This window comes from Oncorhynchus kisutch, linkage group LG21 (assembly GCF_002021735.2).
Source record: "Oncorhynchus kisutch isolate 150728-3 linkage group LG21, Okis_V2, whole genome shotgun sequence".
NCBI lineage: Eukaryota > Metazoa > Chordata > Actinopteri > Salmoniformes > Salmonidae > Oncorhynchus > Oncorhynchus kisutch.
In genome coordinates, this window is record NC_034194.2 from 16,870,042 (window position 1) to 16,895,284 (window position 25,243).

The 25,243-nt window shown below is 42.1% G+C and overlaps 2 protein-coding genes across 4 annotated transcripts; both read right to left on the bottom strand.

Moving 5' to 3' along the window:
* Positions 1–1,105: 1,105 nt before the first annotated feature.
* On the bottom strand, positions 1,106–2,743 carry LOC109866718 (fatty acid-binding protein, brain). Its single transcript, XM_020455525.2, has 4 exons — positions 2,580–2,743; positions 2,273–2,445; positions 1,895–1,996; positions 1,106–1,393 (listed from the first exon to the last, which is right to left on the bottom strand). Exons 1-4 carry the CDS (start codon positions 2,650–2,652, stop codon positions 1,343–1,345), a joined length of 399 nt encoding a protein of 132 aa, XP_020311114.1. The 5' UTR covers positions 2,653–2,743; the 3' UTR covers positions 1,106–1,342.
* A 1,200-nt stretch (positions 2,744–3,943) lies between these two features.
* On the bottom strand, positions 3,944–25,243 carry pkib (protein kinase (cAMP-dependent, catalytic) inhibitor beta). Of its 3 annotated transcripts, none has more exons than XM_020455275.2 (3): positions 25,085–25,243; positions 5,975–6,134; positions 3,944–4,765 (listed from the first exon to the last, which is right to left on the bottom strand). In XM_020455275.2, exons 2-3 carry the CDS (start codon positions 6,105–6,107, stop codon positions 4,683–4,685), a joined length of 216 nt encoding a protein of 71 aa, XP_020310864.1. In that variant the 5' UTR covers positions 6,108–6,134; positions 25,085–25,243; the 3' UTR covers positions 3,944–4,682. The 3 variants fall into 3 exon arrangements, with proteins under 3 accessions (XP_020310864.1, XP_020310865.1, XP_020310863.1); XM_020455276.2 differs by lacking the exon at positions 25,085–25,243 and adding an exon at positions 18,455–18,572; XM_020455274.2 differs by lacking the exon at positions 25,085–25,243 and adding an exon at positions 14,355–14,532.

The window sequence follows — 25,243 nt, forward strand, 5'->3', positions numbered from 1 at the left end:
TGCAATGACAACAAGCTCAGTCCGATGATGCTGTGACACACCGCCCCAGACCATGACGGACCCTCCACCTCCAAATCGATCCCTCCCCAGAGTACAGGCCTCGGTGTAATGCTCATTCCTTCAACGATAAACGTGAATCCGACCATCACCCCTGGTGAGACAAAACCGTGACTCGTCAGTGAAGAGCACTTTTTGCCAGTCCTGTCTGGTCCAGCGACGGTGGGTTTGTGTCCATAGTCTACGTTGTTGCCAGTGATGTCTGGTGTAACTCTGGCAGTGCTATTTACAGGTGCAAGATGCGCCGCGTAAATCAGCAGCCCAACCAGAAGGGACACGACGCCCATACTCTCACATGAAGCTCATAAAATGTGAGCGAAAATGCGTCCGTTCTCAGCAAACACAAACAGGAAGTATGGCGGTCATGTGACTCCTTTAACCGCTCCCTGGTTGTGAAAACTTTGCGGTCACGGGAGCACTTTAGTTTAGTTTACATTTCAGAGAGAGTCGAGAGAGAGCTGAGGTCGCTCGACGCAGTTCTACTAAAATTATATTTGACTTTGGCGCAGGCATACACACGCCAAAGCCCTTTTTGCAACATTGTTTCAACATGGACTTCCAAGGGATGTGAGCTTGATTTCTGCTGATACATTGTATCGAATGGTCATAAAATGAATACATTGGGGCAGACACGACATAGGATCTTACCCTCGAGAACAACATCCTGCAATGCAGGAAGATCCTACATATTAAGGCTAAGCACTGTTTCAATCTCAATGCAAGTTTGGAACACCATTATAATGGATTGATTAGGTCATATTTTCTTACATAACAGTTAATAACACTACATGTGTGAACTAATATATAACCTAGTATTGTTTTGTAGGACTACAGATAGGTAGCCTACAAAAGCCTCAAAATTACAAATAGTGGTTTGAGGGTTTTACTCTCTGTGAGATATATACCAAACCAGCCTACACACATGATAACTTGACAGTCTCCCAGACAGACTTGCTCAATCCATGAGTGAGTGAATATGTTGAGTTTGAGGAGATTGTGCAGTCAATGGGTATCAAACAGTCATTTAAATAACAGAGTAAAAAATATATACTTTTTGAGTTAATTTTTTTATTTCAGCATGTTTCACACATGTTTACAAAGGATGATCTATCATGAAAGAAATGTATATAAAAATGTCTTTAAAAAAAAAGATTTCCAGCCCATGTCATAAAACATTTGGAAGGATGAAGTGCAACGGTCAGCATACAGTAAAACAAAATAAGTAAACATTGGCTGTCTCCCAGTAAAATGGACTCAAATGATTTAAATAGTTATGTCTCCCAGCTCATGCCTTCTCATAGGTACGCACTGCCACAATGTCTTCAAATGTGAGAGTCTGTGGATCAGATAAAATAACAAATAAATCACTGTGAAATGAGCAAATCAAACATGAAATAGAGTGTAAATAAACATTCATCATTATTAAAAGTAAGATATTGCTCGTTTTATGGTGATAAAAATAAGACTCCAGTTTCTATTTAGCTAAATACATCCCACCAGGTCACACCAGAAATGACCATTTAATATGGTAATTGTATAATATGATAAATGCATAATATGGACAATTAGAGGTAAGCCTGCAAACTTGCATAAAAAAATAGATATATAACTGCAGTCACCATGCTGAACTGATGAGGACAGTGAACATTTTCTATACTAATTTTCACATCTCTACATTGACAACTATACTACTATACTTCAGAATAAAGGCTTTCAAGCATAGAAATACCCTCTCCACCAGTAGTATTACTAGTGGGCTTGCTGCCCCACCGCCTTGTTTCAGCATCCATATTACCCAGGAATTCACATTTCATAATTAACTCAATAAGGCTCTTACCATGACCAATTTTCCATCCTTGATTTCTCTCACAAACTTGGTCTCCTTGCCGTCCCACTTCTGAACGTGCGCAAGCTTATCGCCATCCAAGTTCACAGTGGACTACAAACAGACGGGCAAAATAGGTCAGAATATTGCTCTCACCAACTAGTTACATATAATTACAATGTTATTGTAACTTCTATCAAGCAAGGGATACAACATCCAAAACATAATTCAGATCATATTACTCTTACAAATTTGGACTGGGCACTGTAACAGGCTTCTCAAACCCAGTGAAAATTATGAGCGTTTCCAACTGCCCAAAGCCTATAGCTGAGTAGTGTCCAGTGCATATATCCCCAATTTTGACCATAAATCCCACATTGTAGCACTTACTTTACAGTTTCTGTCATCGGCAGTGGCTTCGTCAAACTCCTCCCCCAGGTTGAATGATATTTCAGTGTTCTTGAAAGTACTCTGGGTTTTTACGACCACTTTGTCCCCCTCTTTTGAGATGATAACCGTTGGTTTCGTCACATTTCCGACCTGCCTTGTTGCAAAACCAACACCTGCGAAATTAAGGAAAAAATGTAATAAGAGGTGTGATCATGCGAACGACCATACATCATGTAATGTATCAAATATAAGTCATAAATAAACTGTCTTATTATTAGGTTATCCTTTTAAAGTTATAAAAACTCACCAAGTGCTTTCATGTACTCATCGAAGTTTTCACTGTCGACCAGTTTCCAGGTGGCACAGAAGGCATCAACCATGATGAAGAGTTAGAGGACCGTGCAATAAGAGAACTGAGGTAAAGTTAATACTGATGAGTCTGTGAGCGTTTTCCCGTACACCTACGTTATTTGTTTGGGGCTTATTAATATGCATCCTATAAGGGGTGGATAATTACTTCCCATTGGCTTAGGAGATACTCTCTGTCTTCTGATTGGCGTTGAGCGCTTCTAAAGCTATATTTCGCTTTTTACTTTACAAAGATTTGACTCAGCGTACTCATTGCAAATTACAACTATTATTTATCAACTGCTCGTGCATCGATTGCAGTTGCAGATCCGTCTTGTGACTTACTAGAGTAATGTTCTGCACAACACTAACTACTCTCCTTGCCCTCTGCAAGACAGACTGTAAAAGGAATATGTCATATCTAGGTGTGTGAAAATACTCAGCCGGAATCAGAGCTTGTTTGATAATTCTTTGTCGTTAGTGGATTAATCCACTCAAACAGTCGCATGGGCATTCTGCATTGAGGACAGCCATTATGCACTCTGTGTGCATTCGACAAGGTCATATGTTTCAGGCAGAGAAAGCTATTCATTTTCAGTATCATATATCTGAAGGAAAGTAAAAATGGAACATACGTGTATTTTATTATTGAGTAGGCTATGGTTACAGTAATTATTTCATAGCATGACATCGGGTTCTGACTATACTGATTAAATATAAAAAAAGATGTTCAGTGCTTTGTTTCCAAGCGCTTGGACATTTGATACAGAGTGAGTTAACATGGGTAGCCTAATTCATAGCATGGAGATTTGTTGCTACAGTAACATGCATAATCCATATTTGAACAAATATTTATCCTTCATTTAATTGTTTCGATATCTATATTCAGTTAACAATTTGCTGTATATTTCATGTCAATAAAGGTCTTATAAAGAGAATGTACTGTGTATTTGCCAGTTTATTCTGAACGATCCATTAATGTCGGAGTGAAATACACGTTTGGTGCCCTCCTCTGGCCAGATACAGTATAAGACATAAAAAATTTAAAAAAATACATATTTTTTCAATGGTGACAAACACAACAATATTCTGGTTTCATGTCTAAGAAAAGCTCTACTGACATACTGTATCATTGCAGCTGACTAAGGAAAAGTAGGATAGACAATGTAATCACCATTTTACTGCCGATTACAAATATTGTAATTGGCAGCAACGTTGGTATCAATTTCACTGTGTAATGAGATGCCTCCCCTGTACAAATACAACAAACAAACATATTTTTTTTAATTATAGCGTCTGAAAAATATTCACAACATTGCCGTACGTAGAGGATAATGTTTATTAGCTGCAGTGGACATTGAAATGCATCTTTACAAGGAAGCAAATACAAAGTGAAACTATATTTACAGACCGAAAATACATATAGTTTTTTACTTCTAATAACTCAGTTGATAATAATGTTGATTTTAACAGTAAAAAACACACAGTAGAGGTTTGTACTGTAGCACACTAATAAATCACAATTCTAAGATAAAAATTGTACTTACATCACCAAATGGAATGTTTATACTTTTGTTGTGCAAAGAGACATTCCTGCAACTACATGTTAACATTCTGAGAAAATGCTTTCATTGGAACACCTCTGTATGCAACGTATGTACAAGTCCCTCTCGCTCAAATATGAAATGACATTTTTCAGAGTCATGTCCAACTGTCAGCCACTTCACCAGTTCACTGCATATGCTAAGATGAACAAGACATAAATGCAGGCTCATTCACCGTACATGTAATGAATTATGGGTAATCTTGAATGAATACCCCCTTAAAGCTACAAAGAAACAACCACTTCATTCCTAGCGACAGAGCTCTCCCTTCCCTTCATCATCCAACAGCTCTTTAAGTTTTCATCATAGGTGTCCTGATGTTGCATAGCACGGTGCATGGCAATTACAGTTGTCTGGTCAATGGGGTTTGTTTGAGGAGAAGTGGTCCATGTTAGAGACAGTCTCTCTCTTGTTCTCCATCTTCTCTCGTAGTCAGTTAGCCAGAGACCAAGGCCCAATTACGTCCCCTCTGCCTTCTCCTCACCCTCTGTAGGACTCTTCGGTGGGCTTCCAGAGGACGAGCCCTCTCCTCCTTCATCATCTGAGAAACACACAAAACAGCATTCATTATTTTCGTCAGAAACATATCATTGAAAATGCCTCAAGGCCCATGTAGTGGAAAATGTCTGCATTCCAATTATAATCCAAGCTGTGTACACTCCCCTCTTTTGTGTTGCTTTGTAAGATATGGGTGATATGTTGCATTCGCAAGATAAAAGGAATATGAGATTACCAACCTCAGCACATTACGTATAGCTCGCTAGCTGACACCTTGAATATCAACAGAGACTAATCATAGCATAGACCCTCAACTCAACCGCTTTGTTCATATCCAGCATTTTAATACTGTTTCGAACACTGACAAAGTGCAATACGCCACATAGAGATGAGAATCTTCTGAGGAAATGGGCCAATACCGACTGCTTCCAGCCAGACACTTACAGTATTTTATTCTACCGATCAAACACTACTCTGCTTTGATCCTCATAGGGCAAGGCCTAGGGGATTTATACTGCAAATTGCAGGCAACTATGTTATATCTGGTTCATGCCCTCTATAACATGAGGACCTATGGACCCCGACATTGCACTGTAGCCACTAAGTGAAAAGAAGCAGCGCTGAGTAATACAGTTATATACTGTATCTACAGAGGCCTCCAACTAACAATTACTTCCCCACCCCTATGAACCAATGCATTGATGGGCTTCCCATCACTGATAGATAGCCCTTTCCAAATGACCCTCACAGCCATTGAGCCATGACTAAAAAGAGAGAGATGGCTGTTCCCTTCTTTAGTTTCCATTTAAACGGTTAAAGCTGTGGTACATTTTCCATACTGTTAACTTCCAGATGCCCTTTCCACTAAACCCGGCTTGATTAATGGAAAGCTGGCTATCCAGACAGACACTTGCTAATGGTGATGGGTACTGGGCTGGCCGGTCCTAACAAAAGCACTCAACCATCTATTAATGACAGAGTGCTTTGTTCTCTGTTCAGTGATGCTCTGCCATGCTTTTCCCTTATATTTAGGTTTGGATTGTATCATTTATGGAAAGGTGCAATACTACATCTAAAGTAAACAGGTAAAATTGTTAATCTAAATGTTGAGATGAAAATACCTTCAATTGTGCAATTCAGCCTAACCATTAACAGAGTGAAAACATGGAGGCCTATGCACATTATTGTAAATATTGCTGAAAGTATGCAGTCAAGTACTGTATGTAATTAAAAAATACATTTCACTACCCACCTACAACTGAAAGCTCTGCTAGTTTGTCTGACAGGTCAGCAGGCCCCGCCTCAACGATATCAGGTACAGCGTTCCTCCGGCCAGTCCTCCCCGTGGCTGCAAAGTCGGTGACAACAGGCTCCACATCAGTCATCGCTGGGCCCTGTCCTCATAGCATAGTCTGGAGGGAAAGGAACACAACACCATAGTGTATTTTATGTCTAAACATATTGTGACTGGTTGATAAACACTGCGTTATAAATCATTGCACAAGCTCTCAGTCACACATCCCAGTACAACAGAATATCTGCAGTGCATATTACAGAGGTAATCACTCACAGGAGGCTGGTGGCACCTTAATTGGGGAGGGTGGACTCGTGGTAACGACTGGAGCGGAATAGGTGGAATGGTATCAAATACATCAAACGGATGGTTTCCATGTGTTTGATGCCATTCCATTGACTCGGTTCCAGCCATTATTATGAGTCGTCCTCCCCTCAGCAGCTTCCACTGTAATCAATGTATTGGGCATGCTGCACTTGTAACAATAAGCAGTAACAGGCCTAACATTTAAAAAAAAATGATGTTCAGAATGAATCAGTCTATATTTCTTTGTCTGGTAAAGTGTCATGCTATTAACTCCAACTATCTGGTAAGGTATTGTACAGTGTAGTAAAGCTCTACAGACAGAAACCTGATATGAGCAATATTACAGATCATAGTGCTTTCACTAAGAGCACTGCTTCAATACCAAGGTCTAATGCCAGTTGGTCCTTTAGCTCTAGTCTAAATATCCAGGACCTTTGTTAACTTGGCCTAAAGGCCAGTATTGGTATTACTACAGGGACATATACATCTGATCAATATTGTGATCAATACTCAACTATGTGTTGCGCAACCTTTCCTGCAGCTCCATTTCCCCTTTGAATAAACAACCCTGCGTTTTACATTATGAGACCAAATGTAGTAAGACGAAATACCATGCAATGCAGTGTACAACTTGACCAGCAGAGGGCGCATTTCACATCAATACAGTATTGTAGGTCTAATAATAATCTGCTGTGCATGTTAAACAGGGAGTAAACCATTCCCTCTTGTTTTGTTAACGCTAAGTAAAGATACTCAGACATTTGATTACAGTCTCTCCTGGACTATTCACAATTTTATATTTTTAACACCAGCGATAACATTTAGACAGCCTATACATTTCCAAAGGCAATATGTCCTACCTCCAAGAACACAGCACACACACAGATAGTGCCTAAAAAACCCATCTAGCCATCCTTCAACAGATGGTGCATCGCCTCCAGTGGGTGTAGATCAAGGCCGTAGGTGATAAGCACCCACTGGATGTCACAAGATTTAGAATTTAATCAAAACCCCCTAAATCAACACAGGCTATTCTTGGATTAGCTTTGTCGCTATTTTAAATAGGGCTCCAGCTTAACACCTGGGGCACCGGTGAGGCAGGTCAGACGGAAGCAGGGAGACGTTAGCCAGAATCAGGGTCCAGCAGGGAGACGTTAGTCAGAATCAGGGCCCAGCAGGGAGACGTTAGCCAGAATCAGGGCCCAGCAGGGGGACGTTAGTCAGAATCAGGGCCCAGCAGGGAGACGTTAGTCAGAATCAGGGCCCAGCAGGGAGACGTTAGTCAGAATCAGGGCCCAGCAGGGAGACGTTAGTCAGAATCAGGGCCAAGCAGGGAGACGTTAGTCAGAATCAGGGCCCAGCAGAGAGACGTTAGTCAGAATCAGGGCCCAGCAGGGAGACGTTAGTCAGAATCAGGGCCACGCAGGGAGACGTTAATCAGAGTCAGGGCCAAGCAGAGAGACGTTAGTCAGAATCAGGGCCCAGCAGGGAGAAGTTAGTCAGAATCAGGGCCACACAGGGAGACGTTAATCAGAGTCAGGGTCAAGCAGAGAGACGTTAATCAGAATCAGGGCCACGCAGGGAGACGTTAGTCAGAATCAGGGCCAAGCAGAGAGACGTTAATCAGAATCAGGGCCCAGTAGGGAGACGTTAGTCAGAATCAGGGCCCAGCAGGGAGACATTAGTCAGAATCAGGGCCCAGCAGGGAGACGTTAATCAGAGTCAAGCAGTGAGAAGTTAGTCAGAGTCTGGTCCAAGCAGGGAGACGCTAGTCAGAATCAGGGACAAGCAGGGAGACATTAGTCAGAATCAGGGACAAGCAGGGAGACGTTAGTCAGAATCAGGGCCCAGCAGGGAGACATTAGTCAGAATCAGGGCCAAGCAGGGAGACATTAGTCAGAGTCTGGGACAAGCAGAGAGATGTTAATCAGAGTCAGGGCCACGCAGAGAGACGTTAGTCAGAGTCTGGTCCAAGCAGGGAGACGTTAGTCAGAATCAGGGACAAGCAGGGAGACATTAGTCAGAATCAGGGACAAGCAGGGAGACGTTAGTTAGAATCAGGGCCCAGCAGGGAGACATTAGTCAGAATCAGGGCCAAGCAGAGAGATGTTAATCAGAGTCAGGGCCACGCAGAGAGACGTTAGTCAGAGTCAGGTCCAAGCAGAGAGACGTTAATCAGAGTCAGGGCCATTTGGACTAGAAATGTAATTGTTTTGACTTAGGGCGGTGAATGACTAATGGTGTTATGAAGTGGTTTAAAGTACTTAAGTACAATTACTTTAACATACTACTTAAGTCATTTTTTGTTGTACTGTACTTTACTATTTATATTTTTGACAACTTTTACTTCACTACATTCCTAAAGAAAATATTGTTACATTTTGGATGCTTAGCAGGACAGGAAAATGATCCAATTCACACACTTATCAAGAGAACATCCCTGGTCATCCCTAATGCCTTTGATCTGGCAGACTCACTAAACACAAATGCTTTGTTTATAAATGATGTCTGAATGTTAGGATGTGACCCTGGCTATTCGTAAATAAATAGAAAAACAAGAAAATTGTGCCTTCTGATTTGCTTAAAATATATAAGGATTTTGAAATGATTTATACTTTTACTTTTGATACTAAAGTCTATTTAAAACCAAATACTTTTACTCAAGTAGTATTTTACTGGGTGACTTTTCTATTAAGGTGTTTTTACTTTGACTTAAGTATGACAATTGGGTACTTTTTTCCACCACCGGTGTTATGTATGGCCAGCTTCATCTGTGGCCAGCTTTAGAAGACAGAATGCTGGTTAAGCAGCATGGCCCATATAAAGGCCCTGTGTGCGCTGAGAGTGAGACCCTCGGAGGAGTGATCCTGCATGTTTAAAGGCCCACTGCTAAACACATGCATCCATAACTGTCTGAGCCTACAGAGAGACTGCTGTATTTGGACTTGGGTCCCATCCAATAGAGGGCTCTGGGAAGCAGTGGAACCAACAGTGCCCTCACAGAGTGGGAGCAGCAGGAACTGGTGTTGGCATTCTCCTCAGTGCAGCCATTCAATCATCCACGTCCACTGGAATAAAAGGAGCTGGCTGCGTTGCCAGCAGGCCCCTGTGCCAAACAGCCAACGAGAGCCCAGTGCCAGGAGACAGGAGGGAGGCAGCAGCTTGTGTATGTTTGACTGAGAACATCACTGCCCACTGTTGTTAGAAACACAAGCTTGTCTCCGTATGGTTGAGCTCACTCACACACTGCAGCAAGGAGGGCGTCGTAAAGCATCCTATGCATATGTGGGATGAACGGTGTCGGTGTGTAAAGGCCTATTGTTGTCAGAATCAGAAAGGATAGAATCTGACTACAGGCTAGACCACTAAAGACTGACTATAAGAGCCTTGCCAATTAGCAAACATGTTTCCCTTGAAAGGTCTCCCGAGTGGCGGAGTGGTCTAAGGCAGTGCTAGCTGTACCACTAGAGATTCTGGGTTCGAGTCCAAGCTCTGTCGCAGAAGGCTGTGACCGGGAGACCCACGGGTCAGCACACAATTGGCCCAGCGTCATCCGGGTTAGGGGAGGGTTTGGTTGGCAGGGATGTCCTTGTCCCATCACGCACTAGCGACTCCTGAGGTGGCCGGGTGCCGTGCACGCTGACACGATTGCCAGGTGCACAGTGTTTCCACCGACACATTGGTGCGGCTGGCTTCCGGGTTAAGTGGGCATTGTGTCAAGAAGCTGTGCTGCTTGGTTGGGTTGTGTTTCGGAGGATGCACTACTCTCGACCTTCGCCTCTCCTGAGTCTGTATGGGAGTTGCAGTGATGAGACAAGACTGTAACTACCAATTGGGGAGAAAATGGGGTAAGAATTGTTTTCCCCCCTTGAAAGTATGTAAGGAAGTCAAATATCTTGAAGTCAGCACTTGAGCAACACTAGCCTGGTGGAACCAGCCTGATTGCTGCATTCACCATTCTGATTCACAAGTGTAATAGAATGATGAACACAGTGATCAGACTGGTTCTACTGGTTCTACTTCAACATTATCTAATAACAAACCCCTCTAAAACAAAGACTCTTAATCCAGTCTTAATCCTTAACAGTATTGGAGTAGCACAACATCTTATCTCCTTCTAATTCTTTACAACTTTCCATCTACAGTACAGTATGACAACAAGAAGTTGTTGATGGAGAGAAATCTCCTCATTCCTGAATGCGTTTCCTTTCCTGTCTATTCATGATAATGCTCAATGACTACCCAGCTAGGACATTTGGTTCCTCGGAGGTTGTGGGAATGTAGGTTTTGGTTTCCCATTGGTTCTGGGAACGAAGCCATACGTTTTTTGACTGGAATGTTTTTTTTTAAACGTTCTGAAAACGGAAGTGAACATTTCGTCTGTTCTGGGAATGTTCATTTTTTAGGTTGCAGGGAGGTTCTGAGAATGTTTTACTATGGTTCCCTAAAAAAATCCTGGGAGGTTTTATTTATGTTCCGAGAACGGAAATTATAGGTTATCTGTTCTGCAATTAAGTTGGGGATGGGATTGAAGGGACAAATATAGGAAAAATATACTAACCGAGCACAGCACAGATGACTGACATCTCTGACATCAGATGAAGATTGACAATCTTGACAAAAACATGAAACCCAGATAACAGTTCCAAAATGCAAACATAAATGTGGAATATCTCCAAAACATTTGCAATTATTATTGTCAACAACAGAGGAGGTAGAGCCGTCTTGCATTTCAGGCACGTCAAAGCTAAATATAGAAGATAACACTACTTGTGAAGTACACAAATATGTCCATAAATATGCAAAAATAGGTCTAAACGGCTGACCTAGGAGTGGACCCTGGGAGATGAGTGATTCATGCTAAAAACTCAGATTATGTTCCAACTCATCAAAATATCAAATCAGTTGTAATGGACTTAATATACTTCACACTCATTTGAAAAACAAGCCTTTAAATACTCAACCCATCTTATTGACTTAATGAGCCATCCCTTTAAAACATAGGATTGGTTATAGGGACAACAGGACTATACAGATACTTATATATGCAGCAAGCACTCATGCATACGATGAAAAATGTATGACGTGTGACCACTCCACGTTACGTTTTATGAAGCATGAAAAGAAACACACCGTGTAAAAAAAAAACTGTGGGAACATAACGATCAGGTCAAAAACGTGTTGGACATGTAACCCTCAGGTCGTTTGGGTTCTATTTACGTTCCAACAAACAAGATAAGCAAAACATGTTTGAGTTCAGTGAATCATCGCTGCCTTACGGAGTGGGGATAAGATGTGCACAGCCACTGTGCCGCAATGCCATTCCATTCACATGGCATTTCCCAGGAGACACTGTACAGACTAAAACTAACTCGGCACAAAGTCGTAAACACACTTAACTCGGCTCTGCTGCTCTACTACTGAGAATGTTTCACTGCAGAACTCTTTGTGGAAAATATCTGGTTCAGCCACCGACTTGTCTTTCTGAAATTTGAATAGAAACCTGTCCTTAGTTGTAAATGGAAGCTTCTTATGTCATGTGGCCTGTCCTCACAACCTGTCAAAGCGTAGTTATTTTAGTGGCTTGAATTGTCTCACCAAACTAATGGCTGAACTGTAAACCGTCTCCCTCTGTCCACCAGTGCTGGTTGGACCAATGGGGAGTGATGACCTAGAGCAGCTTGGCTGAGTGTGGTAAGGGTAATGGCCATTGGAAGTTCCTACACCTGTGTCAGAACAGGAAACAACACATGGAGCCCCATTTCATTTACTTAGTGACAATGGCTTGATAGAGAACCATTACTCTGGGCTAGGCTGACCTTCAAGCTCAGACGGCCACCACCACTCATCACACCCTGCCAGCCACAAGGTTTCTTGATCCTCCTCATATTAAATGGAGAATATAGCACACTTTCAATAGCCCCACCGCCTCTTAATCTACATGGAAATAAGCTTTCGATTGAGGTAAGAGGATTAATAGGTGAGGGAAAGTGGAGCAGTTACAACAGCTCAGATGTGACACGGGGTGCAGAGTCAACATGCCAATTAGCTCATAAGGGAACGAAGAAAAAAAACATCAGTGCACGTTTCTATTTCAACCAACTGTTTCCAGAGCCTTCTATAGTATTTAATCTCTAGGTGATAAATACAATTTGTAAGCAAATCATGCACCATAAACTACATTCAACCAGCTGTCATAAAGGCCATTGTTGTGATAAGGTTAGCCGACAGTACCCGTATGTCCAATTGCCAGGAGGCTTACATGGACAGATATACGTGATCCTCTGTGGCTCAGTTTATAGAGCAAGGTGCTTGCAATAGTAGGATATTGAGTTCAATTCCCAGGACCACCCATACTTAAAATGTATGCACACGACTGACAAAGCATCTTTGAATAAAAGCATCTGCTAAATGGCATATACAGTAATAGGTGGATGAACTGCATGCAGAATGAAAAACACCTGAGGCTTCACCATGGCAGGACCTTGTCCCTGGGTTCCCCCTCTACTTTCCACTCCACTGAGAGAAGAGAGACCTCCCAACGTCTGATAATGAGCCGTGTTCAGTGGGAAACTTAAGGGAATGAAGTCACTGTGAATAAACAGTTGGCTGTTCATTATTCAGGTGGGTCAGGGACTCTCATTACTGTAGCCCCAAACAAACAAAAGAGTCCTGCTCACAGAGCATAGTGAACAGCCTGTCTCTCCACTCCCACTGTTTACTCCCACTGTTACCCGGTCATATAGCAGCGCAAAGCATAACATGACATCATTGATCTGGCACCATTGTCTAATTGTCCACTGAGGTATTATTGAAGATTTTCCACAGATGGAAGATACTCTACAAGGAAGAGAAATGTGACAGTGTCCTATTTATATCTGAGAGATGTCCATCCAAGAGTGTTGTATCCTGCCCCTATGGGCTCTTTACCCAACCCAGTGGTAGCTGTGTTGATCCCGTTGTGAATGACAGCGTGGAAGGCCGGCCCGTCCTCGGTCTGTCCCTCTCAGCAGGCTCACAGGCTTTTCCCAGCAACCCTCTGTCCAAAAGGGCAGCATGTGACCGAGCGAGCGGTCAGATAACACGGCCAACACAGAGAGACTCAAGCAAGGCAATGGGGATGACTGCCAAACATAACCTAGAAATACTGTGACAACATTTGATTAAGGCACAGCAGATCAGAAATAAAAAAAACAAGCGCGCACATAACAGCCATTAGGCTAAGGAAGAAAATTAGTCATCTCTTTGAATGTTGTAGGAGCTGATGTAACTGATAAGAAACCACATTACATTGCGAAAACATGCAATTAAATGAATCACAGGCATCACGGCTACAGTACAGTGTGCCTCTGCACAATGTTATTTCAGCATTACTATAAAGTCTTGACAGCAGATGCCCATTTGATCATGTTACACTGCTCATTGGACCTCTTCTACCCAGAAATATATCCTAGTTGGGGAGCCCACAACATCTCCTCTCAACTACTAATATTCGTCATTTTGCTGTGGAAAGATGTCATTTGAAACAAAGCCTACAGAAGTTGCCTCCATGTTTTGCAGCATAGAGAGGGTAATTAAGTAAATGTCTCCCATAGCAGCCGGGAAGAGAAGAGGGCCCTCCACCTCCATATAGGGCTATATTTGGACAGGCGATCTCCTGATGGGATTTAGAGGACACAGCTCCCAGGGCTGCACATTGTCTGTCACTCATATGTAAGAGCACCAAACTGACAAGTGACTTTAATGCACTGAAAAGCTTATCTTTTTCAAATCACTGAGTAGGGCTCCTCCAGGGTATTTCCAATCGAGAGATTCATAAGCCTGATTGAGCATCTCTTCAGTTCATACCATCTGCAAATTCTTGTTGCCATTTCTCATAAATATCCTACATTATTGTAGCTAGTGTCACATCTGGTCAGACAGAGTCATTCTTAAAGCCACTGATGAGCTCATAAAACGTCTTTATAAACACCCCCAGTGCTCAAAGAATACATATTACAAGCAATGGAGAGAGAAAAAAACAGAAACATACTTAGCAGGCGAGTTGAAGATGCTGTGCAGGTAAGCCGGATGAGAGGTTTTAATCTTTCCCTATTTATAGCCAAGTGAGTTGGCCTGAGCAGCAGCAGCGAGGAGAGATGGAGACGAGGCAGAGCAGAGAGACAATGTGATTCATCTTCTACTGACCACTGTAGAGGCGGGACCATGGTCGTTCTCCCATTCCAGACGGAGGGAGAGAGGCCGTCCCTGGAGGATGCCTGTCCTGTTGGCCACCTGCCTCCTCAAACAAACATGAAACATTCTCCCGATAGGCTTCATATGGGCTGTTTCCCAAATGGCACACTATCCACTGTATAGTGCACTATGTTTGACCAGGGCGCATAGGTCAGCGTAATAGGTTTTGGGTTGGCATTTGGGACACAAATATGATCAAATCCCTCCAAGATTTACTCAAATCCTTTGAACTGGATAGTCAATTGGATATCTTACATGCTTTGAAGTGAAGAAAGCCAGTACCTGGTCTTGAAATAAGCCACAACAGAGCTTTGGAAAACAGCTGCCCGTGGCTGAGTTGGCAATTTACAGAACACAACACATTGAGGTCTTATTGAAGTTGAGCATTTGAGGAACAAAATGCATTTTTCACTTAATATTTCTGTAAAAGTCCTAACTAAGTCATAATAGCTAAGAAAATCACCCAGATGCCTAAAATAGTCCCACAAAAAATATAATGCCAAAACAAACATTTCTATCACACCAGTGTGTTAAACTGATCAAGGCTATATTGAAGCAATAAGGCCAGAGGGGGTGTGGTATATGGCTAATATACTGTGCCACAGCACGACGCAACACCGTGGGATATTGGCCATATGCCACAACCCCCCGAGGTGCCTTATTGCTATTATAAACTGGTTACCAATGTAATTAGAACAGTGAACAATACATTTTGTGTCATATCTGTGGTATTAACATGGCATTCAGCCAATCAGCATTCAGAGATCAAACGACCCCGTTTATCATCACAATTAATGCATATCTTAGATGCTGGTTTCAAAGCTTGATGCTGTGACCCGTCGTGTTGCCAAGGGCATCTTCGAGACTCACTGTCAAGTCATGGCCCTCTCCCCAAGGAAGCAGCCTGTGACTTTGAAAAGGCTTCCTCCCTTTGCACTTTGTTGAAAAATCACCTTGAGAAGATTTATAAGGAGTTTAATGTCGGGGAGAACAAGAGTCAGGGAGCGGAAATGCTGAAAGCCGATTCATTACACACACCTGCCAGAAGAGGCAGGCACCCCAACACTGTAACTCCTCTCTCTGGTAGGTCTGATGGCCTCACCATTATGTGCCCGAGTGACAGTGACCCTATCAAATAAAAACAGCTCTCTCTGCTCAATTGAATACAATTGCATAATTGATGATATAAGCGGATTTGAATAAAATATTCATATTTTGTACTGTGTATATGCACACACATGCACTGGCAATCTCTACAAATAGATCTTTATGATGACTCGTCTATTTGGCTACATGTGAAATAACACATTTTCAATAGGCCCAAAGACCCTCCTATATAATCAGTCAATCAATTCATTCAGAAATTATTCACACCCCTTGACTTTTCCCCCACATTTGTTGTGTTACAGCCTGAACGTAAAATGTATTAAATTGCAATTCTTTTATCACTGGCCTACACACAATACCCCATAATATCAAAGTGGAATAATGTTTTTAGACATTTTTACAAATGTATTAAAAATGAAAAGCTGAAATGTCTTGAGTCAATAAGTATTCAACTCCTTTATTAGGGCAAGCCTAAATAAGTTCCGGAGTAAAGTCACATAATCACATAATAAGTTTCATCGACTCACCCTGTGTGCAATAATAGTGTTTAACATAATTTTTTAATGACTGTTTCATCTCTGTACCCTACACATACAATTATCAGCAAGGTCCCTCAGTCAAGCAGTGAATTTCAGATACAGATTCAACCACAAAGACCAGGGAGGTTTTCCAATGCCTCGCAAGGAAGAGAACCAATTGGTAGATGGGTAAAAATGAAATAAAAAGTAGACATTGAATATCTCTTTGAGCATTGTGAAGTTATTAATTACACTTTGTATGGTGTATCAATACACCCAGTCACTACAAAGATACAGGCGTCCTTCGAACTCAGTTGCCGGAGAGGAAGAAGACCGCTCAGGGATTTCACCATGATGACATTAAAACAGTTACAGAGTTTAAAAGCTGTGATAGGAGGAAACTGAGGACGGATCAACAACATTGTATTTACTCCACAACACTCACCTAATTGACCTAAGCGAAAAGAAGGAACCCTAACAGAATAAAAAATATTCCAAAACATGCATCCTGTTTGTAACAAAGCACTAAAGTAATAGTGAAATAAATTTGGCAAAGGAATTAACTTCTTGTCCTGAATACAAAGTGTTATGTTTGTGGCAAATCTAATGCAACACATTACTGAGTATCACTCTCAATATTTTCAAGCATAGCGGTGGCTGCATCATGTTATGGGTATGCTTGTAATCATTTAGGACTGGAGAGTTTTTCAGGATTAAAAATAAAACATAATGGAGTTAAGCACAGGCAAAATCCTAGATGAAAACCTTGTTAAATCTGCATTCCACCACACCATGGGAGATGAATTCACCTTTCAGCAGGACAATAACCTAAAACACAAGGCCAAATCTATACTGGTGTTGCTTAGAAAGACAGTGAATGTTCCTTAATGGCCGAGTTACAGTTTTGACTTAAATCTGCTTGAAATCCTGTGGCAAGACCTGGAAATTGTTGTCTAGCAATGACCAGCAACCAATTTGACAGAGCTTGAAGAATGTTGAAAAGAAAACTGAGAAAATGTTGCGCAATCCAGGTGTGGAAAGCTCTTAGAGACTTACCCAGAAAGACTCACAACTGTAATCGCTGCCAGAGGTGATTCTAACATGTATTGATTCAGGGGGTTGAATACATATATTAGTGTTTTATTTTTCATACATTTTTCATCTACTTTGACATTTGAGTATTTTGTGTAGATTGTTGACAAAAAAAAGTACAACTAAAATCCATTTTAATACCACTTTGTAACAGCAAAATGTGGGTGTGATTAAATGTGGGTGTCAAGGGGTGTGATTACTTTCTGAAGGCAGTGTATCTGTACAATTTCCACAGCAATTTAGCTTAAAACAATCCAGATTAACAAGGTTTATTACACATGAAAGGAAAAACAATCATCCAAGACTCTTGGATAACATGGTGCCTCTTGGGCAATTCAAAAGACAATACAAAACACCTTTTACCTGAATAATGTGTTTTTCTATGATTGTGTTTTGCTTTTCTAGTATTGATATGAATATTGATATGTACTGCTGTATATACAGGGCTAATCAGTAAAATAAACCTTGGTCTCAGCATAACTCCCTGTCAAAATGGTTGCGGATAGTTCACCCAAATGACACATTGGTTTCCTTACCCTGTAAGCAGTCTATGGACAAGGTATGAAAGCAATCCATTCTTTGGTTTAGATTCTCTGGCACGGTTTCCACATGCTAACGTTTTAGCATTTTTGGCACAAATCCCATTCAAGTCATGGGACTGATATTAGCATTTTTCACACATCGTGTCCAAATAATTCGAAAGTATCTCAAATGGATTGTGAAGCTCAACAAAGTCACCTAGCTGCATTGAACATGATGCGCGAAAAATGCTAATATCAGTCCCATGACTTGAATGGGATTTGTGCTACAAATGCTAAATTTTTAGCATGTGGAAAAAGTTCCAGGGAAACTAAACCAAAGCATGGATTGCTGTCATAACTTGTCCATAGACTGCTTACAGGTTAAGGAAACTAATATGTAATTTAGTAATTTATTTGCAAACTATTGCTTTAATCATCAATGGCTTTAATAAATAATGAATTTCCTCACATTCGAGATAATTCCTGCCAGAGGTTAATAAAACACTTTGTGAATGAAACCCTTGTCTTTATATCGGCCCATATATCATGTGTGACTTCATGAGCAGACAGGTGGTTTGTCTAGCAGTAAATGAGAGTACCATTTCATCAAATCACATAGGGCAGCCTACAATAAACAATCGGCTTGCTGAAGACCTTACCAGGCAGTTGTGCGGTCTGCTGGGGCCAAACAATCACAGCTAGGTGGTCTATTTCATATTTGTTATTCCTCGTACAGTATCTCGTTCAACCGCAGCTTCATCAACAGAGTGCAACGCAGGATATAAAGCAGGGTGACGAGTACAGCCTAGATTGCTTGTGGTTTATCTTTAGCCTCTGTGATGACTCGGCTCAAATCCAGTGATTTAAGATTACACAATCCTGGTTGTTTTATTGCCCCAAGTCTCTAGACTTTACACAAGGCTGGATAAAGACAAGGATTAGGCTTCAGATCTGTGTGACTGTGGGGCTTTTCATCTACTGTGTGCACTCTGTGAAATATAACGTGTATGGTTATAATTTATGCAGATGGACACTACCAGTGAAAAGTTTTAGAACACTTATTCATTCATGGGTTTTTATTTATTTGTACTATTTTCTACATTGTAGAATAATAGTGAATACATCAAAACTATAAAATAACACATATGGAATCATGTAGTAACCAAAACAGTGTTAAAAAAATCCAAATATATTTTTGGGGGGGATTCTTCAAATAGCCACAATTTTCCTTGATGACAGCTTTGCACACTCTTGGCAGTCTCTCAACCAGCATTTCAATTAACAGGTGTGCCATCTTAAAAGGTCATTTGTGGAATTTCTGTCCTTCTTAATGTGTTTGAGCCAATCAGTTGTGTTGTGACAAGGTAGATAGCCCTATTTGGTAAAATAGTGTACATATTATGGCAAAAATAGCTCAAATAAGCAAAGAGAAACAACAGTTCATCATTACTTTAAGACATGAAGGTCAGTCAATACGGAAAATGTCAAGAACTTTGAACGTTTCTTCAAGTGCAGTTGCAAAAACCATCAAGTGCTATGATGAAACTGTCTCTCATGAGGACCGCCACAGGAAAGGAAGACCCAGAGTTACCTCTGCAGCAGAGGATAAGTTCATTAGATTCAAGTAACAGACACATCTCAACATCAACTCTTCAGAGGAGACTGTGTGAATCAGGCCTTCATGGTAGAAGTACTGCAAAGAAACAACTACTAAAGGACACCAATAATAAGAAGATACTTGCTTGGGCCTAGAAACACGATCAATGGACATTAGACCGGTGGACATCTGTTCTTGGTCTGATGAGTCCAAATTTGAGATTATTGGTGAATGGATGATCTCCGCATGTGTGGTTCTCAGCATGGAGGAGGAGCTGTTATTGTGTGGGGGTGCTTTGCTGGTGACACAGTCCATGATTTATTTAGAATTCAAGACATACTTAACCAAAATGGCTACCACAGCATTCTGCAGCGATACGCCATCCAATCAAATCAATCAAAAATATATTTTGACTTGTTTAACACTTTTTTGGCTACTACATGATTCCATATGTTATTTCATAGTTTTGATATCTTCGCTCTTATTCTACAATGTAAAAAATAAAATAGTACAAATAAAGAAAACCCCTTGAATGAGTAGGTGTTCTAAAAACCTTTGACCGGTAGTGTACAATGTGGTTTATTTGTGTTTTAAAGTAAATCTATGTCTGTGGTATGAATTACCATCTGTGGCCCTGGGAACAAGGAACCCAACCTATGTTGTGGTCTTAAAATGACTTCTGCTGGTACGCACCGGTGCACTATGTAAACTAGAATAACATAATTGCACATGCTCCCAGTGAGAGCTAAGTACTTTCATGGGGTTGCTGCATGTGTATCATGTAAGACTGGCACTGCAACATATAGTAAGCTCCACTGCCCACTTTTCAGTGACTGGCAGCTGGTGACCCAAAGGGACCAAGACAGAGAAGGATGGACAAAGACAAACCAAGATGGTAGGAACCTCGGAGGAATACCACTGTTCACTGTGGGTCAATGGGCCAATAAGCACATTTGGATCAAAATCCAGTGTGGCAACAACAGGGAAGTGGAGATTTCATCCCCAAAATGTTTATTTACAGCCTCCCAGGTGGCGCAGTGGTCTAAGGCTAGCTGTGCCACCAGAGACTCTGGGTTCGAGCCCTGGCTCTGTCGCAGCCGGCCACGACCGGGAGGTCCATGGGGAGACGCACAATTGGTCTAGCGTCGTCCAGGTTAGGGAGGGTTTGGCCGGTAGGGATGTCCTTGTCTCATTGCACACTAGCGACTCCTGTGGCAGGCTGGGCGCAGTGCACGCTAACCACATCACCAGGTGCATGGTGTTTCCTCTGACACATTGGTGTGGCTGGCTTCCGGGTTGGATGTGCGCTGTGTTAAGAAGCAGTGTGGCTTGGTTGGGTTGTGTTTCGGAGGACGCATGGCTTTCAACCTTCGTCTCTCCCGAGCCCGTACGGGAGTTGTAGCGATGAGACAAGATAGTAACTACTAACAATTGGATACCATGAAATTTGGGAGAAAAAGGGGGTCAAATTCAAATAAATATATTAATTTATTTACTCCAAAAACATGATCAACTTAACACTCCACTACAGTACACAACATAAGAATAATGTAGTATGGATAAAGCATTAGCAATACATCCAAAACTAGTTTCCTCGTATTCAATATTTCACAAAAAGGACGTGTGTGTGTGTGCAGCAGCCTCTGGAGGCTGTTCTGACACTGGCAGAGCAGTCCAGAATGACAATGTTAGACTCCCACAATGGGCCAGATTTGTGATAATTTTATTGACTCAATAGTGAGAGGAGCGAGAGCATGCTTGGCTAAGTGCTAAAACTGATGCGGTATCACAAGAGCCAATAGAGAGAAATATTAACGGCGTCTTTTTGTAGGCACTAACTCTGCCGTGGTTCGTTGGACAAAGCCTATGGGAAAGTTAATTTAGTTATTGTCGTTTTTTTTTGATAAACACAGAAAACAGAGAATGTGGTAAACACAGGTTTAGGAGATTTGATACGTTTTGTTCTATGAGATAATCTTCATCAGCTAAAGTCACGTTCTGTGCATTTTGAAGCATTTATGTAATAAAAAAAAAACACATAAATGCTTCCTAATTCATAAATATCATGTTAACTGACTGGTATTACAATCATAGAACAAAAATGTATAAAATCTCCTAAACCTGTGTTAACCTTATTTTCAACCTTTATCCCACAACCATATTCTTTCCTCATTCATTTTCTCCATAGGAATGGCTGAACCAACCAGAGGTAACTCATTTCCGTTTTTTAGGACTACAAGTTGACGAGGTCTATTAATTACCGTAGGGCAGACTAAGCTGAGAGGGAGCGAGGCAGAAGAGAGGAATGATGGGAAAGAGGAGCCCTCCTGGGGCATTGCTAGTGAAATACCAGCACAGAAACTGTCAAAGGCAGAAACAGATGCCTTGATGACACTCACTGAAGCAGAAGAAAAAAAACTTCAAACTGCATGAGCCACAACAAAACCGCTTTCCTGTAGCAGGCAGACTGTAGTTAAAGATGGCCAAATTGAAATTCCACCTATTGTCAGCGTTTACCTGACTAAGCCTTAATCCTTTCACACGCCATCTTTAAAAGACAGTTGGTCTCTGGGGATTTAAGGTAGAGGTGTCTTCGATCAAACTCCTGATGAGTCTCTAATCAGGTTACAGCTTACCCTCCTTGTTTGATACAATAAAAAGCACAGTTTCTCTTTGCATTTGTTTTATCAGACATTCCTGAGAAAAACGTTTGATGTGTAGATACGACACAACGTGATAACAGGGAAATAAGTGGTACCAAACTGCCCTTTTCATTCCCATCATGTGTGCAATTACACACACTAGTAGGCAGACAACATTACTAATTATCTGTCATCAACTCAGCCAATTAACAGGATTATACAAATGGGAGGCACCTAAACTCATTACCTGAATACATGTTTTTAAAGTACAGTCAATACTGACCAATTTGGAATGATCTACTGTGACATAAGATCCTCAGTGACAGGCAGATGATGGTCACTGGTCCACAAGAATGATGAATAGTTATATTTGCATATCTAACACCGGACAACCTCCAGATAGCAGGAATATAAGCCTATAGGCAGCTACCAGCTCGGGACATACAAACCCCACCTCTAAGGTGAAAAGGGTAACAGCGTTCTTCCCATTTCTCTTTACCTTTCCAGAGAGTCATAACAATGGTATAGCGTTGCGAGGTGAAGGAGCGCTGAGTCTATTTGACAAAGTGCTGACCAGAGGAAGCAGAGGGGGGTGTAAACGCCACGTCCCCATGCAACTTCAGCTGTCCCTCTGGTGTAAACGCCACGTCCCCATGCAACTTCAGCTGTCCCTCTGGTGTAAACGCCACGTCCCCATGCAACTTCAGCTGTCCCTCTGGTGTAAACGCCACGTCCCCATGCAACTTCAGCTGTCCCTCTGGTGTAAACGCCACGTCCCCATGCAACTTCAGCTGTCCCTCTGGTGTAAACGCCACGTCCCCATGCAACTTCAGCTGTCCCTCTGGTGTAAACGCCACGTCCCCATGCAACTTCAGCTGTCCCTCTGGTGTAAACGCCACGTCCCCATGCAACTTCAGCTGTCCCTCTGGTGTAAACGCCACGTCCCCATGCAACTTCAGCTGTCCCTCTGGTGTAAACGCCACGCCCCCATGCAACTTCAGCTGTCCCTCTGGTGTAAACGCCACGTCCCCATGCAACTTCAGCTGTCCCTCTGGTGTAAACGCCACGCCCCCATGCAACTTCAGCTGTCCCTCTGGTGTAAACGCCACATCCCCATGCAACTTCAGCTGTCCCTCTGGTGTAAACGCCACGTCCCCATGCAACTTCAGCTGTCCCTCTGGTGTAAACGCCACGCCCCCATGCAACTTCAGCTGTCCCTCTGGTGTAAACGCCACGTCCCCATGCAACTTCAGCTGTCCCTCTGGTGTAAACGCCACGTCCCCATGCAACTTCAGCTGTCCCTCTGGTGTAAATGCCACGTCCCCATGCAACTTCAGCTGTCCCTCTGGTGTAAACGCCACGTCCCCATGCAACTTCAGCTGTCCCTCTGGTGTAAACGCCACGTCCCCATGCAACTTCAACTGTCCCTCTGGTGTAAACGCCACGTCCCCATGCAACTTCAGCTGTCCCTCTGGTGTAAACGCCACGTCCCCATGCAACTTCAGCTGTCCCTCTGGTGTAAACGCCACGTCCCCATGCAACTTCAGCTGTCCCTCTGGTGTAAACGCCACGTCCCCATGCAACTTCAGCTGTCCCTCTGGTGTAAACGCCACGTCCCCATGCAACTTCAGCTGTCCCTCTGGTGTAAACGCCACGTCCCCATGCAACTTCAGCTGTCCCTCTGGTGTAAACGCCACGCCCCCATGCAACTTCAGCTGTCCCTCTGGATATACGTGAAACAACATTTCACTTCTACTTTTAGTATCCTCTTTAGAAAACACAGCAGTCCGTTGACAACAACAGCCTGGTCCAAGCTGAGTGGCACTGTTTGGGCGGTAATCTGACACCTACACTACAGTCATTCTAAACTTATACAATAATTATGGTGGAGAAGGTCAGACAGATTGTGCGATGGGGTCTGGAAATGACATGTTTACACATGATTCTAAAGACTAGAGCAGCCAGTCAACAGATTTAAGACTGGAATTTGTCTGCAATCTCTTCCCTCCCAGTGTCATAATCAACACATTTCCCCAGGCTGGCTCATTATTTTGCCAGTCATGTAGTCTCTCAGGGCAGGTGTTGACTGGTGGATGTGTTGATGGTGGGAGTGAAAGGAATAGCATGGTGCTTACCCTCTACTCAGCAGGAGCTAGGGAGTCGGACACTGGAATGGAATGCATGCTGTAATCAGGAATAAACCCAGTGCTTGGAGATCACCATAAATACAACATCCTACTGCATGATGCACGTAGAGCAAACACTGTTTCAAACCATAGGTTTGAGTTGTCATTGGAAAGGTTTTAGCTGAGTGTCACCTTCCTCAAACAGCTTATTCAAAAGATGAGAGCCATATAAATGTGACCATGCTTTATTTGATCAGTGGGAATAATATAATATATCATATAAAATAAAATAAATGAGGAAACACTGAGTGATAGAATCAGTATTGTTCCTCGTGATTGCACTGCTAAGCTAATTGAAACATTTATGGCATTAAATCAAATCAGCTAGGTGTTCAGACAGAGGGACAAACAATTGAATTAGAGATAGGTGAGCTTTGTTTCAAGTATTGAATAGCCTTCAAAGGCTAATGTCATTTGGAATGAGAGGAGGATGTGTCCTTAAAATACAACGACCGTATGAACAATTGATAATAACCCTGATTATCAATCAATCCAAGTAGCATGATATTCGTCGATATTCTTCTGCTTGACAAACAACATGATTGTTCAATAACAATGGAATGAATTTAGCCTACAACGGATAGATCGATTGACAAAAAGGTTGCTGCAACATCTGCACATTGTAGTCTATAATGTGTATGACATTGCATATACGGCATTGTCATGTGTGGAATTTACATGACTGAAATCCTCTGGCTGCAGATTTCTACCGCAAGTAATGCCAACAATAACCAGCTGAATTAAGAACCGTATAACTTGCGCATAAATTAGGCTTCAGCAGCCTGTAGGTTACTTGTCGGCATTGGGCAACAACCTGACGACGAGTAACCTTCCAAAACACGACATATTGTGACACTTACTTACCCAATGTGTAGAACAAATGGTTGTTACAATAATGTGCTTTAAATGCGCTCCCCCGAAATATATATTTCACCATCGACAACCCATGGATAGGACGCGTTGCGCACAGTCCATCCTCATCGTGATTTCCTCTACTCTCTTTATTCTAGTGAGAGGAACTAT

Coding starts and splice junctions, on each gene's coding strand:
- pkib (XM_020455275.2), bottom strand. CDS start 6,107: ATGACTGATGTGGAGCCTGTTGTCACCGACTTTGCAGCCACGGGGAGG. Junction 4,766..5,974: donor AGCAGAGCTTTCAGTTGTAG/GTGGGTAGTGAA, acceptor TGTGTTTCTCAG/ATGATGAAGGAGGAGAGGGC.
- LOC109866718 (XM_020455525.2), bottom strand. CDS start 2,652: ATGGTTGATGCCTTCTGTGCCACCTGGAAACTGGTCGACAGTGAAAAC. Junction 1,997..2,272: donor CCGATGACAGAAACTGTAAA/GTAAGTGCTACA, acceptor GTCTGTTTGTAG/TCCACTGTGAACTTGGATGG. Junction 1,394..1,894: donor AGGATGGAAAATTGGTCATG/GTAAGAGCCTTA, acceptor TCTGATCCACAG/ACTCTCACATTTGAAGACAT.